The following is an 18,076-nucleotide window of genomic DNA, read 5'->3' as shown; positions in this document are numbered from 1 at the left end:
TCACAACTGCTGCTCCATGGAATGGAAGGAATCAAACAAATTTGAATAATTATTTTATATGAATGTAGAATTAGCTTATTTCTATTTTATATATTTTCTCATCAAACCTTAATAATAATAATAATAAAAAAATTAATATTTGATTATATATTCTTTTAAATTATCTAATTGACAAATACTAATTACTTATTTGTTTTTTCATCCACTCAAACCCTATACCCGAACTATACACCGGGTGACCGTCTTATCGAGTTTACAAGTACTCATTGTAAAGACCACTTATACGATTATACAAAACCAAGAAAAATCTTTTCAGCGATTATATATTCTTGATAGAGTATAAATATATTAAATTTATATCTAGAGTATTAAGTGAACCGTTTATATAACAAATATGAAACAGAGGGCAGCTATAGATGAACTTTGAAGAACACAAGAAGAAAAATTAACAGGAATATATGGAGTCCATCTACTCAAGCCAGTACAAAAGCACATGTCAAATGCTTAAGTAGGTTGAATTAAATCCATACATATATATTGTTTAATGTATATTGGTTCTTTTCATGATAAATATTAAACCCAATAAAAGTAATTGATTAAATTATAAACTTTAGGAGCTTATTTAAATATCTTGTATAGCTTATTAATTTAAATATCTTGTATTGGATAGAAAAAAAAAAAAACTCTAAAGCTATTGCCAGAGGATTCCATCAAAGAATCCAGGAATATCTTTTCATCACATATATTTAAATTAAAAATCCAAAATTAAGCGAAAACTTCTTCATAAAACCTTCTTAGAATAATAATATGTATATTATCGATCGAGAGTTGAAAGCTACGTTACATATCCATGTATGTTTCCACTTATACGCGTTTAAAACATCTATTCCAAAAATTGTAATACGAATTTTAGAAATAAATATAAAAGATAAATCTCTTCAAAAATTATGAAACAATTAAATTAAATCAAATCGAGACATGGCTAAAAGTCCAGTTTGTAACTTAAGAGTCGTCACCTAATTGTTCCTAAAAAATTATGTAACAATAATGCCTCGGAAAAGAGAATCATCAAGGAAATGACATTGCGTTATGTCTCACGTGCCCGTTAAAAACGGTCTCTATTTTTAAAATTTTAACAATTTTTTAAAAATATTTTAAATATGATTTAATCATTTTTTTTTCCGAATCTTAACTTGTCTAAAATATATAGCTAAGGCCTAAGACTAAATATAATGGAAATACTAATTTAGATAGAATAATAGTTTAAAAATAATAATTATTCATAATTAAATAAAATAACACCTTCAATATGTGGAAAAAAAATGAGAAAATATTCCAAGAGTAAATTAAAAACTTATATTTACAAATTAACTTTATGGTTATAAAATAAATCAACCATGAGGTTTCTTGATTTTTGTATAGTCCGTGGACAAAAAAAAAATTAAATGTTTAAAATTGAACCAAACATACACTCAACGAAATAAAAAATAATCTTTTTTAAAAAAATATTTATTTTTAACTATTTTTATTTATTTTTGGATTTTTATAAATTTGTTCAAGACATTTAAACGACGGAATAATACAATTAAATAAATAAAATTAAATAAAAACAAATTAGACATAAGGTCCATTGGGCCAATCTATGGGTTTTGGGCTCAAGTTTCGGTTTTGGGCATGTAAGTTAGTGGGCCTAGCCGGATATGGGTCTGATTTTTAGAAGTAGGTTGGGCCAAATCAGATTGGTTTCTGGACTTGGGCTTTCGGAACCTGAGTTCACAAGCGAGTGAGCCAAGGTTACGAGTTGACTCGGCATGAGCAACAGGTCCTAGAGTAGTTCGAGCAGCTTCTTCTTCTTCAGAAGACTTAAAAATGACAGCCACCTTAGCCATGGACGCCCCTCCAAATCTTACTGTGCGAGGAATGTTTAACCCATTTATAAAAATCACGTGCCCAACAGACTCGAACCCATGAACTTAGGGTTGGTATCCACCTCTTTTTGCCGCTAGGCTAGAAGAGGGGATGTCATGATTGCTCCTCTAATAGCCCTACTGATCATCTTCATGATAACTTCACCAATATGAAGGATTGTTGACTCAGTCATCTCTAAGAGTAATTTTGGATTCTCAAACAAAAAATAATTCAAAGAAGAATTCGTCATTAACACAAAGATATTATTATTTTTAAAAGATTGGATAAATCAAAATTTGGTATATAATACATTTTTTTAAATTCATTTTGAGCCCATTAGGCCTTTCAATTTGGGTTTGTTTCTATTCAACGTGATGATTCAGGCTAAGGGTGACATGGGTTGTTTTGAGAAGTATATTTGGAGTTTTCAAGATTCTAGGTCCAATAGTTAATCCCCCAAGCTGCCAAAGGTCTTATGGTAAAATTGTTTGTTTTTTTAATCTTACTTGGTCGATGTTTTGTTTCTTCCAAGTGTCCCAATATGAAATCACGGTTTGTTTACTATGTTGGCAATTTTATTATGTTTATTGAAGCTTGTTTGGGCTTGTTCCATTGTGTTATTTGAATTTAGTCTCAAACAATTCATTACTTGTACCTAATTTTATCATCAATCATGTTATTATAGAACAAGTCCTAGGAGTAATATCAAGGTAAATCATGATGAGTAGATTTATAAATTTGATTTAAATTGAAATTTATTTTATCGATAAAGTTATTGTGAATACCAAGATTAAAATTTGCCAACATTGACATTCCTAAATTACTTTATGCATCTAGGGTTTTTGAATACCTGCTAGAATTGAAACTGTTGAAAATAACTACAGAAGAAAAGCACTAAATGAGTGGAATTTCATTATGAGCACTAGATTGTTATAAAATGGGGGGAAATACATTTGTTTAATAATAAAACTTACCATTATTATCAAAGAAATCAGACCAATAAGCAATTTGATGTCTTTTATTCCCTTTCACATTCTTCTTTTTACATCAACAAAATGATGTTGTCACACAAGTGGCCTAATTTTTTTGTTGTCACTTTCCTATTTGGGAATAGTATCATCCACTACTTTACAGCAATGCAACATAAAATCAATAATCACTAAAACATAAAATATAAAATATATATTATAGATTTGAGCCATAAAATGTTTGAACTAGAAAGCTTATTATCTTAAAATTTAACATAAAAACATACATAATACTTAAATAAAACTCATAATAGAAAGAAAAAAAAAATCTAGAGGATCAAGATTGTCTTGTCACTATAAGGCTATGAGCAAGTCTAATCCACTTTCCTATAATAATTCAAAATGCAATCAGATTTTATTGTTTCTTTTTTAGACTTAGATTTAAATATCTTCGGTTTATTCTTTTATTTGCGGTTTGAGAGTTGAGACTCATAATGATTTTTTTCATACGAATAAGGATGTCTTCATCAAATTTGGTGTGATTTTTTCTTTGAATGAACATGTATTTCTTAAAATTAAATATTTGAATATGTATATATAGAATTTTTTATTTATTTATAAATGGTCTAAATATGAAGATTCAAACAAATGACTCTAGAATATTATTTATGTTCTCTACTGTTGAATTATGAATTTTCATACAAAATATTAGAAAATTTATAAATAGACTAACAACTGTAAAATAAAAATTGATATTTTTTTAATTATCAAATGGGGAAATAAAAATAACTTTTTTTAAACCATTTTTAACCAACTCAATAATGGTTGACCTTTGGTGGAAATCCCACCATCCTAAAATGATTAAATAAGATTTTTTTTCTACCCACTACATCTGGTTTCTGTTTCTCTCGAAGTCTCCAAACCCTAATCCCTCTTCATATATATATATGATCATATGTTTAAGTATGGATTCTAAAGATCAAGGCTTGAGTACTACCATCACAGCCATGAAAACAATAGCTTTCTCTAAATACTTCATTCTGCTTCTAATACTTATCATCATGATCATAGCTGATCACGATGATCATCACTTTGTCAATGGAGCAAACAACAATAGGAAGATGATAATGGTAATTGGGTACAACAATAATCGGGATACCATGAACGATCAGATACAACGTCCGACCATCCACACGATGAGATCGTTAGCTACGATTGCGGCTAAGCTGCCTAATGAGGTTCATAACCACCATACCTTACCGAGGGAATCATTCGATAGCAATCAAAACCCAGGGTCCTCAGATGCTCAGCCAGGGAACTGATCGATTGACCTATAATAACTTCTTCATGATCTGATGTTGCTCGTAGACTCGTAGTTGTATAATTAGGTTGACGTACGCCTAGTGTGAAATATTAAAAAGTTGTATTTTATGCGACAAACCGTGTGGTATGGAGATATCGTATGCGATGTAATAAGTTGTAATATTATTGTAACGCATTTATGTGATATTTGATAGTGTCTACCTTCAGTTAATTTGAATGATACAACAAACTGTGAATGCACGAGGATTTGATGTTTTTGTATATGGTATAATTAATAGTAGTACATAAATTTATGAAGACCCTAAGTAGTTAAAGTGTAAAGAATTTTATGTAAAAAATCAAAATTTTAAGGAACACCCTAATTATGATGGAAAACAAAAATGTGGGTAACTTTTCTTCTTTGTTTTTTCCATGATAAGTGATAAAAAAAAATTACTAGTAGGTGTTTACTTTTAAACAACATTTAATAATACAACTCCTTATAAGATTCGTCGTGGGATTGATCTTTCTTTTGTTTCTGATCAGTTGGCTTCTTATTGTCTCTCATTGGTTCCTACATTCCGACTTATAGTGACTTAAAGTATCATAATTAAAACAACGATTGTTAGCCTTATAATCATTAAAGTTGTTGTTGTGGTGATAAGATGGGTTGAATTTATTTTTCTTCATGAATCTGTCAAACTTCTTGACTAGTAAGGTCATTACATTTTCGCTGAACTGCTCAGTTGTCTTAATAGGTGCAGGGGCTGCTGGTTCCACAGATGAAACCAACACTCTAGTCACGTTCGATGATGAGAGCTCATCTTCATTTTTTAGTTCATCTCGAACTCATAAGCCTTCAGATCGTCGAACAAGTCATGCAGCTACATCTTGTGGAGGTTTCTGGATTCCCTCATCACGATTGTCTTAACTTCCCAGGCACTGGGAAGAGCCTTCAACGCCTTCACTATGATTTCCTTATTGCTATAGACCTTTCCAAAAATGGAAAGTTCATGGACAATGTTGGTGAAACGTTCGTTAAATTCGTTCATCGTTTCTCCGGGACGCATTTTGATGTTATCGAATTTCTGAGTAGCGACCATGATTTTGTTTTCTTTGGTTTGTTCGTTACCCTCATTGAGTTGAATGATCTTCTCTCATACTTCTTTGGCAATGGTACATGCTCTAATCTTTGCGAAAGTGTTTTTATCCAGAGTACCGTATATAGCATTTCTGGCTAAGTTATCAAGGTTGTTCTTCCTTCTATCATAATTGGTCCACTCGCATCTTTCATTCTCAATCTTGATCGGGCCGTCAGTAATGACATACCACATGTCATCATCTAGCGAGGCCAAAAACACTTGCATATGTAGCTTCCAATCAATGAAGTCTTCGCTTTTGAACATGGGGGGCTTGTTGAATGAAGACATTATGATATTCGAGTGCTTGAGAATAGAAACTGGCTACTCTAATACCACTTGTTAGGATCGGGATCAACGATAGAGACGGGGGTCTGACTATGTTGAACGCTTACACACGCTTTGTTTGATATTAACTCTGTTAGAAGTTAATATATGTTTCTATTCTACGCAAGCCTTCACAAACTCTTGAACCAAATTCAAGTGCGGAAAAATTTGTTTGGACTTGAAGCAATATGTGAATGAGATTGAAAGAATGGAATACACGGGACAAGAGGTTTTATGGATGTTCGAAGTATAAACTTCTATGTCACTCCTTCTTCTCAAACTTGAGAAGGATATTCACTAAAAGATTTGGTTTAAATACAGCACTTGTACAAACTCAGTCAAACAACTAGGACTTAATTACTGCATATTTTCGAACTCCTAGCACACTTACTTTGTTGAGCAGAAACAAATTCTGTCAACATATAATGCTAACCAACTCACACAGAATAGGTAGTATGTATGACAGTTTTAACACTCTAACAAATTTGAGAACTTATATGACTTTGAGGAATTTTAAGGGCTTTTGAGAGCTTGTGAAAGCAGTTGATCGTGTATGAGAATATGGACCTATGGAATTTGTCATTTGTCTTCTTCTTAAATAGCCAAGCTACAATGATCATATAACGGACATATTTGCTTCATAGAATGCCAGTCCTTATTTGATTGGCTGAATTCCAGGAGAGTACATTGGAGAAGATCCTCTTTGATCTTGTCTGTACTTGGATGATAGTAAACAAAATATTCATTAATGGAATTGTAATATACGAGGAACGTATAGCTTAGAAGGTTTGACTTGACTTGATTCATAGCAATCTTGCATAAATCTGATTCTGTTGCGGTGTTAGACTACTCAAACCGAAAGCTTATTCTGAAAATAAGATTGATCAGGTACAATAAGGTGCTTGTCCATAAAGCTAAACTTGGAAATACCTTGTATCACCGAAATAGTAAACTACCAGGTACGCTTAGTATAAAGCTGGATTGATGAATTACCGGTTACGTTTAACATAATGCCGAATTGATAAAATATTGGTTACGTTTATCTAAAAACTGATTTGGATAAACTACTGGAAGCTCACAAAAAAACAGGACGCGTCTCTTTTAAAATATCGGAGATGCAAACTACCGAATACGAGTTTTAACAAAACCGACTTCACAAACTACCAGAGTCGTGTTTGTAAAATACCGATTTTACAAACTACTGGTTACGTGTTTATAAAATACCGATTTTACAAACTACCGGAGGCACTTTATTACAAAACCGAAGTCTATATATAACCGGACGTTTGCTTCTAATATAATACCGAAGATAAAATACTAGACAAGTGCTTTCAATATAATGTCAAACTCCCAGACTACTGAAAGAATATAATATCGGTTACGTGTTTCTCTTATAATACCGAAGCTAAAATACCAAAGTATGAAATACCGATTTGGAGATAAAAACCGGAATCTCCTTTTTATATAATACCGAACTTGATCACAAACCGATTATGATCAACTGTCGGACATCTTATTTTTCGATTTTCTTTAATCTGCACAAGATTAATTTAACATGATTCACTTCTTATTTATACTAAGAAATGATTAACAATTTAATCTAACAAAGGGTTTACAATGATAAGACATAGTTCTAGAGATATAAAGTGTGAGATAAGAAAAACTTTGTATTTTTTCTTCTTCATAGTGAAATATGGTTGTGGTTGAAGTGGACGTAACTCATTTGAGTGAACCACTATAAATTTGTGTCTTCTTATGTTCTTTTTTTTTTGCATTTCAAATAGGTTAGATTTGAGGATCCAAATCCTAACAAGTCTTTCGGTAGTTGCTGAAAAATTTAGATCGAAGCGACTGATATGACATGCCTAAATATTTGGGTTATCATCCGATTATATTTTAGTGGATTATCTCATTGGAGAAAAATTGTTGAACCTTTAAGGATCTTAGTCTTCTAATGTCCATCATTCATAATGTTATTATTAAGATGATTTCTGAATTTCGTTCTAAAAATACGGTAGAGTTCGTCTGAGAATTAATTGTTCTTCTTGAAGATCTACGAACTCAATAACATGTTAGGTAATGTGTTTGTATTTTTTTTTTCTTCTTATTTTTATGTTTTGTGATTTTTTTTCTTATGTCATATTTTGTTGTTATCTTCTTAAATGATACTTATCATTTTTAATATACATTTAACTATTGTTTTTAAAAAAATACTACCATAAAATTAACTTATTTCATTGATATGCCAACCTAAAAAAAATACTACCATAAAATTAACTTATTTCATTGATATGCCAACCTAACTATCATATAATTAACTAATTAGAGAAACACTTGTGTCATAAGTTTTGCAGAGGTCGTGATTGAATCCCACAATCGCCTTTACCCTGGCCCATGGTGTAGGTAGCACTTTTTGATATAGTAATCTTCTTGTTGAGCTATTTGGGACAGCCCTCTTTAACTCTTATGGGTGGGATGAGGAATGACTTTAAGTGTCTTTACAAACCAAGAGTAGAGAATTGAGTTGAAAGTAACCGCACAAAAATGTTACAATTCCAGCTTGAACACGACAATGGGTCACGCGTATTAGACATTATACTCCCTCATCAACCAACCATAGTCAAACAAACAAACGATTGTGTATGTGTTTTATATCTACATGTTAAAGAGCTTAGAATTAACGTACTAGACCTAGAGTAATTTAGTCTTTGTAACGTAATATTATCTATAAATATCATGCCGGCTCAGTCAGAGTGTGATTTGCATAGGGTGGGGATCCCAATTTTAATTCATAGTTTAGGGTTTTAACCTTATGTATGAGATTAATGTAATCAACAGTACTCCAAAAAAATATAGACAGATTGACCGAACTCATTATATTGTATTTTTTTTTACTCAACGGTTCAAAGAGGAACATTGTAGGGGATTTAAACTCGTGACCCAAATTTTTGAGACTATATTATTTTTAGTGATTGAGATATTACTATATGCAAATGGCTCTTTTTTTTCATGAAAACGATTCATATATAATGAAAATTATGAAAGTCTTTTATGTGCAGCAACTCAAACATGATAGGAGAGGAAAAAAGAAAGGCACAAAACATGAAAATAAGAATAAAAACATAAACGTGTTACCTAATATATTATCAAGCTCTTAGATCTTTAAGAAAGACGATTAATTTTCCAACCGAATTAACTAACTTTATCAAACGAACTTTAGAAATCGTCGCAATAATAATATTATAAATTATACAAATTGAACGATTACGGTCATTAAACGTTCAATTATTTCTTTTCAATCAAACAGTACACTATAAGTACACTATAAAATAATAAGGATGGTTACCAAAAAAAATATAAACATGTCATATTAGCCGCATCAATTAAAATTTTCCATCAGCTATTAAGAACTCAGGTATCCTCCAGTAAATTTCGGTCATACTTCACAAGAGATTCTAAATATCAGTCATCCATCGACAATGCAAAAATAGGTGAGTCATCGATTCTACCTCTATATGCACATATAACAACAAAAAAATATATTGAATAAAATCATTAACACCTAACAAAAAATCATACATCAACAGCTTAATTAACAAATAAATTATAATATTGTCCCACATGAAAAACGACTATTCTTGTATTAGTGGTAAGCTTTAGAACCATATTACATGTTTTATTGTTAGAATATGAGAGGCTTGTTGATTCTTAGATTCTCATTAAAGGAAGAAACAATATAACAAAACAAACAATGACATATATCAATACAATAACTTGTTTCTCTTTGAAGTCTCAGTGACACATTTATGTTGGAAGAATGATGTAGGAGATCCAAATGCTCCGAGATGAGACTGATTTGAACAAGGAGCTGTATTTGTTGGCAAGCTTTATAACAAGATGACATGTCTTGTTAGTAGAAATAGGAGAAGCCGGTAATGTTATTGGGAGTGAATTTGATAGACAATTTTAACAAGACGTCATTGTATATCGATCGATTAATCATACATCATCATTGAGATACATACTTTTCACGAAAGGAATCTAAATATTATGGGACGTTAATCCAAAAAGAGTTAGACTATTAATCACAGACAATATGAAATTAAATGTCCATATTGACAATATTCAACATTATGGAGTTCTAAAAATACAGCAGCGAAATTAAAATAACACAACTAAACGACAACTCCGCAAATTCGAAGAAATCATTTAAAGATATTTAATTACCATATTATGCAAAATATGACGATATTAGACTTATTTTAAATATCTCAAATAAACAAGACAATCAAAATTAAAACTGCTTCAAACAACAAGCAAATATCCGAGAGAGTTTCAAACTTTGTTTGAATTATTAGTATTGGGACACCTGTGTTGAAGATCAGAATAGAACAAGAACTCTCAATTGTTGAGGCATGACGAGGTCCCTTTGGTCGATGATCTTTATATGTGTTTGATCAGACACTTCAATAGTGCTTACAAAGAAAAGCTCAAAAAGATTGACACAATAATGCAAATAAAAAGGGCAAACATAGATCGATCCAATTTAAGATAGATTCTTAAGAGTTCCAATCATATGATGTTGTATTCTTGTTTGGCAATTTTGGAGATGAGCCGATGAGGTTTAATCTATTTGTGTATGTTTATCCTTTATTTTGACAATATGAGCTGTTTTTATTCGAATAATCTATTGATCAATAGGGTCTCAATGATTTATTTGAGCAAAATTTACTACTACAGTACAGAACCATCATCAAATTTTCCAAATTATGAAAGGAACCATAAATTTGTCAATCTGTATGTAAACAAACTTCTTACACTCGAAATATTCTTCTCATTATAGCCGCGGTTTTGAGTTGTTGAAGATAGAAAACCCCCACACAAGAGCTATTTCAGTTGTCTATGAATGACTTGTTCATAAGCTCCACAGCTGAATCCATAAACTGCACAGAGAAAAATTACATTATTGACCAGTGAAAATTATGATGCTAATAACTGTTGGGTTACCTTTCCTATCGATTTGAGCTCCCGACCAACTGGTTCCATGAACTTCAAGTCAACATGAATCGGCCAAACCTATGCAAATTTCACACAAAACAACCATTCTTAATCAAGTGTTCAAACTTGGACTTTGATGTTAATTGATACAATACAGTTCATCAATATGAAAAGAAGAGTTTTCATTATCTGATTTGATTCAACCCAATTCAACAAAATGAGTAAATATATGAATCATTAGGCAGCTAAAGGAGTCTCAGTGAAAAACAGAGTTCTTGAGGCAGGTAAATCAAACACAAGATCTAAAATCAACAGAACAGGAAAACTTCTAAAAAGAAACTTTTAAGGATGATAATAAAAACCCAACAAACCTTCAAACCAAGCACTTTAATCGGTTTCATCTGCCCTGGAACAATGCACTCAGGACCAGCTCCTTCAACTATTGCTTCATGACCTAACCCACTTCCAATTGGATTCGAATCCTGCAAAAAATTTCGATTCAATCAACCAGAACTAATCAGAATCCCTAAAAGATAAAAAATTGACAGAATAGTAGACAACAACAACAACCAACCTTCATGACTAAAAGGGCGTAATCGGAATAAGGGGTCTGGGGAAGACGAAGAAGTGGAGAATGATGAATCTTCGGGATGGGTTTAACCGTAGGAGATGCTCTCCATGGAACATCCTTCTGTAAGGCGGCACCTCCACCTCCTCCTTTCTTCGACATGGCAGAAGAACCTTTTAGGGTTTCTACGCAGCAACACGATTTTTCTTTCTGTAAACTCTGTGTGTGTGTGTGTGTTTCTACTTATGCGATGATAAGAAGACAAAGGAAGATGATATACAGATAGAGATCGATATGGTGGTCAGAAGAAGACGATGAAGCTTACTTGGATCAAATTGATTGGAAGAAAAGGGGAATCCACACTTTATTATGCTCTGTTTATCTTCTCTTCTCTTGTATAATCTACTTCTAATTATTTCATTTCTCCATCACTCATATCCAAATAATAAAACATATATATTAACAATTTTAAAATACTTTTGAAATTTTCTTAACAAATACTTTATTCTCTAATCAAATTTTATTTATTTTATTTGTTTTTGTTATTAAAATAAAATTATATTTTTTATTTTAAAACTTAATCATAAATATCAAAATTATTCTCTACTTCAATATTTTATATTATATTAATAAAATTTAATATTAATATATATATACATATAATATTTAATTATTTATTTAATTACATTTTAAATTTTATTTTAATATAAATTAAATTATAAAATTATTTCATTTAAAAAAATTATATTAACTAAGTCAAAATAAAAATTAAAACACAATATAAATACAAATATAATATACAGTACCATATTATTTAATATAATATTTAAATTTTAAATAATTCAAATAAATAAATAATTATACTATAAAATTAAATTAAATATATTTGAATAAAAAATATTAATTAATTTATAAATATATCTCATTTAAATTAGTATTCATTTAAATTTTTATTTTTATATTAATAAAAATTAAATTTAACTCGTATATATTTTTTAATATTTATTTTATTTTATTTTAAATTTTATTTTACAATAAATTAAATTATTTTATTTAAATAAATTATTATTTATGAATAATATAGAGAAAGAGGAGGAAGTATACGAAGTATTAAAAAATTAAAAAATTAAAAAGTCTCATAAAAATCTATATAAGGGCATTTATAACAGAATCATTGAAATGTGTTCTATCTCTATTATGAAGATAAATAATATAAAACTTGTAAAAAAAATGTTTTATCAAATTCTCTATTCTTATAATTTTTTAGGGATGATGAACATTGAATCTTTATATTTAGGAATTACTGTAGCATCCCTAAATAATAAAATAATATATTTTCTCTTTCATGGCTAACTGTAACTCATTTGTTTGTTTTAATGAATATTTAAATATATATGAATAAGTAATAAGTGGTTGAGGTGGTTGAAAAGTTAGTTGTTTTAATGAATATTTAAATGATATATAGATAAGGATAAGAAAGTTGATGTAGAATAATTTATATTTTGATTCTCTAAAATAAGGATATTATTATTTTATATTATTTTTAGGGATACAAAATAGGGAAGTTGATAAAAATGCCCTAACTCAGATATCTTTTATAGTCCCAAATTATAATTTAATATTATTAATTATATATTATATTATTAGTCATATTTTTTTTTAATATTGAATATATATTATATAATATATATATATATATATATATATATAATTTTTTTATATATTTCTGCATTATAATATATTATTCATTTTATATTATATATAAATATTAATTAAAAAATGTATAATTATTAATTAAAAAAAAATTAGAGGGCATCAAATTTAAATTTGTATTTGTCCACAAGGTGCATTAGACTTAGACTGCTATGTGTTTTATATAATTAAATAATTTATAAATTAAAATATTTTTTATTTTATTTATAATTTATTTATTTTAAGTATTTTAACTAAATAATTTTATTTTTTATAATATCAATATAAAAGGAAAATTATTTGAATAACTGGAACAAGTAGTGCTTTCAACATAATCAAATGATAAACCAATATATGCCTGATAGATTCTTTTAGTTTTGATTTTTTTTTTTTTTATAATAAATATTCATACTTTGTTAGGGTATTTGTTTAGATTTAAATATTGTCACTAATTTTATGTATGTACCAAGTGGTTTACCATCAAATTATGTTGAAAGCAATATACATTTTTATTTAAATAACTTTCTTGGATTTAGATTATAAAAAACTTGTTTTTTTTTTATCTGATAGATTGTTCTAGTTTTGATTATTTTTCCAGCAAATATTAGGCTATTTTAGCTATTTAAATTACCTTGTTAGGCTTATTTTGTTTTATTTCATAAATTCTTTTAGTTTTGATTTTTTTTTTGTGTGTACAAATATTATTACTTTTCTGTAGTATTTGTTTAGATTTCAGTATTACCACTAATGTTAAATCAAAGAAACAAAACAAGTCTTTTATAGGGAGTTTAATAATAAAACAACCAGGGCCTAAAAACAACCATAGACAACAACCTCAATTATTTTCATTTCAAATGACACTAAAAATACCATAAATTGAAAAACATGCTAACTTTACAAAAAAAAAAAAAAAAAAATACTCTCATTTAAAAAATATACATCTTAAACTATAAAACAAATAGGTTCCATCATAATCTCGAAATTATAACAATTCTATTTGACTATAATTTCTTTAAAAAAAATGAGTCCTGTATAAACCAATTGAACAACAATTAATTAGCAATATCCAAAAAAATACAAAAAAAAGAAGAAGAAAGAAAAGATAATACACATCAAACATCAGAAATAAAATTATCAAAAAAGTCTCTAAGTTACCACTTGCCTATTGATCAAAGAAGAACATTAAAAAAAATGGAGTAACAATTTTTTTTTCTCTTTTTGAAATGTGTTATTTATCGACATTTCATTCACCATCTCGTCTGTCTCCAGCTGCCTCCAATCTTAACCATATTAACTGCCTCCTCTCTTTCATTTCCTCCGCCATATTTTCTTTTACCTCGTACTGTTTCTGACAATCTTCAAATAGTTCAGCATCCATGTCTAAGAACATTTTCCTTACATTAACTGTTAGTACATGAACAGCCTGATTCCAATGTGATCGAACATTTTTCTCCATCGCCTCAAAAATAATCGGCAATATTACCCTCCGGTTCTGTTCAATCAATGTAACTATATGCTCGTTGTTCCAAAACAAGAGCGCTCTTTCAGCAACCTATCAATTAAACATAGAAGCCATCTAGAGTTAAACAACAACAAGACCTAACAAGCTATATAATTGTCCCATTTGGAAATACCTAGATTCAAAAAACTATGGATTGGGAAATGTATTTGGATCAGATTATGTTTGAAAACTAATTTTAGGAATTGTTGAGGTAGGTTATGAAAATTGGGTAAAAAATATTAAAGGGTATAAATATGCAATGAAATGAAAGAATGTTTATAAGAATAAATGGGGCATTTTAATTGATGATGCAATAATATTATTCGATAAGGGACTTCAGTTGTTTGAGATTTAACACAATCAAATAACTCGCTATTAACCCTCTATCACATCATCAATTGATCATTCAAATCATCAACAAATATGAAAAAATGTATTAGGAACAATCTTTATATATGTATACCCTTCACATTATTTTATCAAAATAACCCAATTTTTCAATAATATATACAGAACAAGGTTATGAAATAACATAATGATGATCCAGATAACCCAATATCGAACAAGGCCTAAGCACCTGAAAATGTAAGTATTTTCAAATTGAGCAATATTTAGTGTTATTTTAGTGAATAAGCACCTGAAAATGAGAGCTGTTGAGACATCGAGCAATCTGTTTGAAAAGTGGAACCATACAACGTTGGAAATCCGAAGACTGTGTAGCCTCCAACACTTCCTCAAGCTCTCCAAGCAAAAGGGTTTCCTTTTGGCAATTGATGACAGGCCAATATTTCAACAAACCCCTTATAACAGTGTCAGCAAGTTTACAATCCTTCTCAACGAACTGAAGAATGCAGTAAGAAAGCTGATGATGATATAATGTGACAGATTTCGGTTTGTGGAGAGGTATTAGAGCTCGAACAAGGAACAATTTGTGTTCTTCTTTCATCGGCAATGCAAAACCGTTTATAATACTTCCAAGGATCTCAAGAAGCTCGCCAATACCATTGTGTCTCTGTGTTTCATATATAAATCGATAGAAGATGTTTGTTATAGTCTTCCTGATAAACGGGCGATGAACCATGAATTTCCCATAGATTCGATGGAGGACAGATTTTAAACAGTCACGCTCTCGTGGATCTTCGCTATCGAAAAGACCAACTAGTTTCAGAACAAACGAATGGTTTATGTATCGTTTGGCAATCTTCGTATCGGTATCAGAAGAAACAATGTATCTGAGTAGAAGTTCATACACAATATGTAAATGCATCCAAGATGGATCAAGAAAGGGTTCATCTTCTTCAGGCTCAATGTTTTCAGAACCAGTATTTTCATGAAAAGCTGGTGGTAAACTACGGAATATATTCAAAGAAATCATCTTCACCATTTCTTCTTGATTAACATCCGTAATTTTCCCTGAACCAGACTGTACATAATCAACAAGCTCTTCAAGAGCATGTCTTTTCAGTTCCTTTTCTTTAACCATCTTTGAAGGATCATTGAAATCAAATTCAAAGTAACAAATCTGAACCTTCCGATGAAATAAATTCTGCCGCTCCGACGCAGGAACATCCTTAAACATAGGTAGAGGTTCAATGATCCCCGGAGGAATCACTACAGTAGCTCCACCACCTCCACTGAACTGTTGTTCCTTAGCGGAGACGGGTGCAGATGCGTGCTTAATAACAACGTTAGAAGCCCAAACCAAATCGGAATTCCGATTACCATAAGCCGAATCATTATTATTACCGTTTGATTTGGAGCCTTTGCGTTGGCCACGCTTCATTAATTTGTTAAACATGTCAAAGATTGAATAAACCCTAGAACTAGAGAGTTGAGTTGAGTAGAGTATGTACGAGAGAGGGTGTGTAAATTATGTATAGAATCGAAGAATCGAAAGCTTGACCTAAATATGTAATCTTTGCATAAGAATGGAGATAGATCTGGGGCATAAATGAAAATCTTCAGAAGAAATAGTATACCCGATTGTTTGCCCTGATCATCGACCGAGATAATTGGACGGACGGGCGAGAGACTTTTTCGATCAATTTACGAAGACTCGGGAAGAATCATCATCATCCGCCGCAAAAGCAGCGTAGTTTTAGAGAGAGAAAGAGGAGTGTGCGTGTAACGATTGTAGATTGTAAATCAAATCTGCTATTTTTGAGAATTTTAAGGGATTCACAATTTCCTTTTTTCTATGGAGAATTTGAGATATAATTTCGAATATATAGCAAAAAGGAAGAAGAAGATAATATTTAGGAACTCATAATTTCCTAAATTAACAATTGAGTCTAAATGACTCCAATTGTATAACCAAAATTTATAAGTTAAAATAGAATTGAAAAAATTTTGAAGAATAATTTGAGTATATCTTATTATTTTACTAATCATAATATTTTAGATAATTTAAGTAAAATTAGTTTTATGTAAGATTAATGTTTAATATAAATAATTTTAATTTTAATGTCTTTTAAACTATATATATATATATATATATATATATATATATATATATATTTTATGAAATGAGTGGGATAAAGAATTTGAAGGAAGAAATGACCTAACACAATATGTTTGACACAATCTGTGTGACACAATCTTCACAATCTAATTGATCTTAATTTGTTTTTTATAAAACTAAAACATAATTTTTTTTATTTTTTTTTTGTGTGTATGATCTACCAATTTGAAATTTGAAATTAAGTTTTTTTTTTCAAGTTACATGCAAGTTCTAAATTGTTGATTTTAATTTTCAAAAAAAGATAGGAAGACAACATTTTTTTGAAATTTGATGAAATGGCCTTACTAATAGCCTTAATTCCAAAAAAGACACGCGCCTGATAATGTTTGCAAAATGGGCATTTTTGCCCTGCGAAAAGTCTGTAATACCCCTCGCGCACCTATTTTAACGTTCAATTACGAGAAATGTCATTCACGCATTTTCATCTAAAAAACGTGGGTTGATTAACGCGTTTTAGATAAAATGCGTGAATGATATATTTCTCGTATTTGGTATTTCTCGCATTTGGTATATTTCTCGCATTTGATGTATTTCTCGCATTTTGATGTGAAATTGGAGATCTGAATCATCGAAGGAGACAAATTCTTCAAAAGTTACAAATTTGCTTTAGGGAGAGGAAGACATAATAATAATAATAATAATAATAATAATAATAATAATAATAATAGATCTGTAGGGTTTTGATTCTTTTTCTAATTTGCAGATGTTCTATCTGATTTTCATGTATTATTGTTTTCCATTCGATAAACCATCGATTCCTTCTCAATCGTTTAATACTGGTCCACCTATTTGAGTTTTTGATCTTAACGGTTGATTAGAACATTATCAAATCAGATCATTTTTAGCCAAGATGGCATAGTTTCTCAATCGTTTAATACTGGTCCACCTATTTGAGTTTTTGATCTTAACGGTTGATTAGAACATTATCAAATCAGATCATTTTTAGCCAAGATGGCATAGTTTCAGACCGTGGCTTTCATTCCTGTCAAATCGGGTGTAGTTGAATTGGGTTTTTCGATGAGATCATCTCCAGAAGATTAGAGTATCATTTAATTGGTTAAATCTCAATTCAAAGCTTATCACGCTGCACAAAGAAAAGCTTTGCCGAGGATATTCGGACAAGATCTAACCCTTGGGAAATCAATTCTTCCA

At 30.0% G+C, this 18,076-nt stretch overlaps 2 protein-coding genes across 3 annotated transcripts; both read right to left on the bottom strand.

Annotated features, from left to right (window-relative positions):
* Positions 1-10,332: 10,332 nt before the first annotated feature.
* Positions 10,333-11,548, bottom strand: LOC124931755. Its single transcript, XM_047472307.1, has 4 exons — positions 11,217-11,548; positions 11,014-11,124; positions 10,652-10,720; positions 10,333-10,587 (listed from the first exon to the last, which is right to left on the bottom strand). Exons 1-4 carry the CDS (start codon positions 11,370-11,372, stop codon positions 10,537-10,539), a joined length of 387 nt encoding a protein of 128 aa, XP_047328263.1. The 5' UTR covers positions 11,373-11,548; the 3' UTR covers positions 10,333-10,536.
* Positions 11,549-13,887: 2,339 nt separating this feature from the next.
* On the bottom strand, positions 13,888-16,577 carry LOC124931754 (serine/threonine protein phosphatase 2A 57 kDa regulatory subunit B' beta isoform-like). Of its 2 annotated transcripts, XM_047472306.1 has the most exons (3): positions 16,383-16,577; positions 15,041-16,306; positions 13,888-14,454 (listed from the first exon to the last, which is right to left on the bottom strand). In XM_047472306.1, exons 2-3 carry the CDS (start codon positions 16,199-16,201, stop codon positions 14,146-14,148), a joined length of 1,470 nt encoding a protein of 489 aa, XP_047328262.1. In that variant the 5' UTR covers positions 16,202-16,306; positions 16,383-16,577; the 3' UTR covers positions 13,888-14,145. The 2 variants fall into 2 exon arrangements, with proteins under 2 accessions (XP_047328262.1, XP_047328261.1); XM_047472305.1 differs by having other exon boundaries at positions 15,041-16,577.
* Between the last annotated feature and the right edge of the window lie 1,499 nt (positions 16,578-18,076).

The sequence above is a fragment of the Impatiens glandulifera genome, chromosome 3 (assembly GCF_907164915.1).
Source record: "Impatiens glandulifera chromosome 3, dImpGla2.1, whole genome shotgun sequence".
In the NCBI taxonomy this organism is placed as follows: Eukaryota; Viridiplantae; Streptophyta; class Magnoliopsida; order Ericales; family Balsaminaceae; genus Impatiens; species Impatiens glandulifera.
This window is presented reverse-complemented; position numbering and strand designations above follow the sequence as displayed.

Bases quoted from the DNA above. Each gene is read 5' to 3' on its own strand.
- LOC124931755 (XM_047472307.1), bottom strand. From the start codon at position 11,372: ATGTCGAAGAAAGGAGGAGGTGGAGGTGCCGCCTTACAGAAGGATGTT. The intron at 11,125-11,216 runs GTTGGTTGTTGT...AATTTTTTGCAG, and splicing joins ACGCCCTTTTAGTCATGAAG to GATTCGAATCCAATTGGAAG. The intron at 10,721-11,013 runs GTTTGTTGGGTT...AAATTTGCATAG, and splicing joins TTAAAGTGCTTGGTTTGAAG to GTTTGGCCGATTCATGTTGA.
- LOC124931754 (XM_047472305.1), bottom strand. From the start codon at position 16,201: ATGTTTAACAAATTAATGAAGCGTGGCCAACGCAAAGGCTCCAAATCA. The intron at 14,455-15,040 runs GTGCTTATTCAC...TTTAATTGATAG, and splicing joins TCAACAGCTCTCATTTTCAG to GTTGCTGAAAGAGCGCTCTT.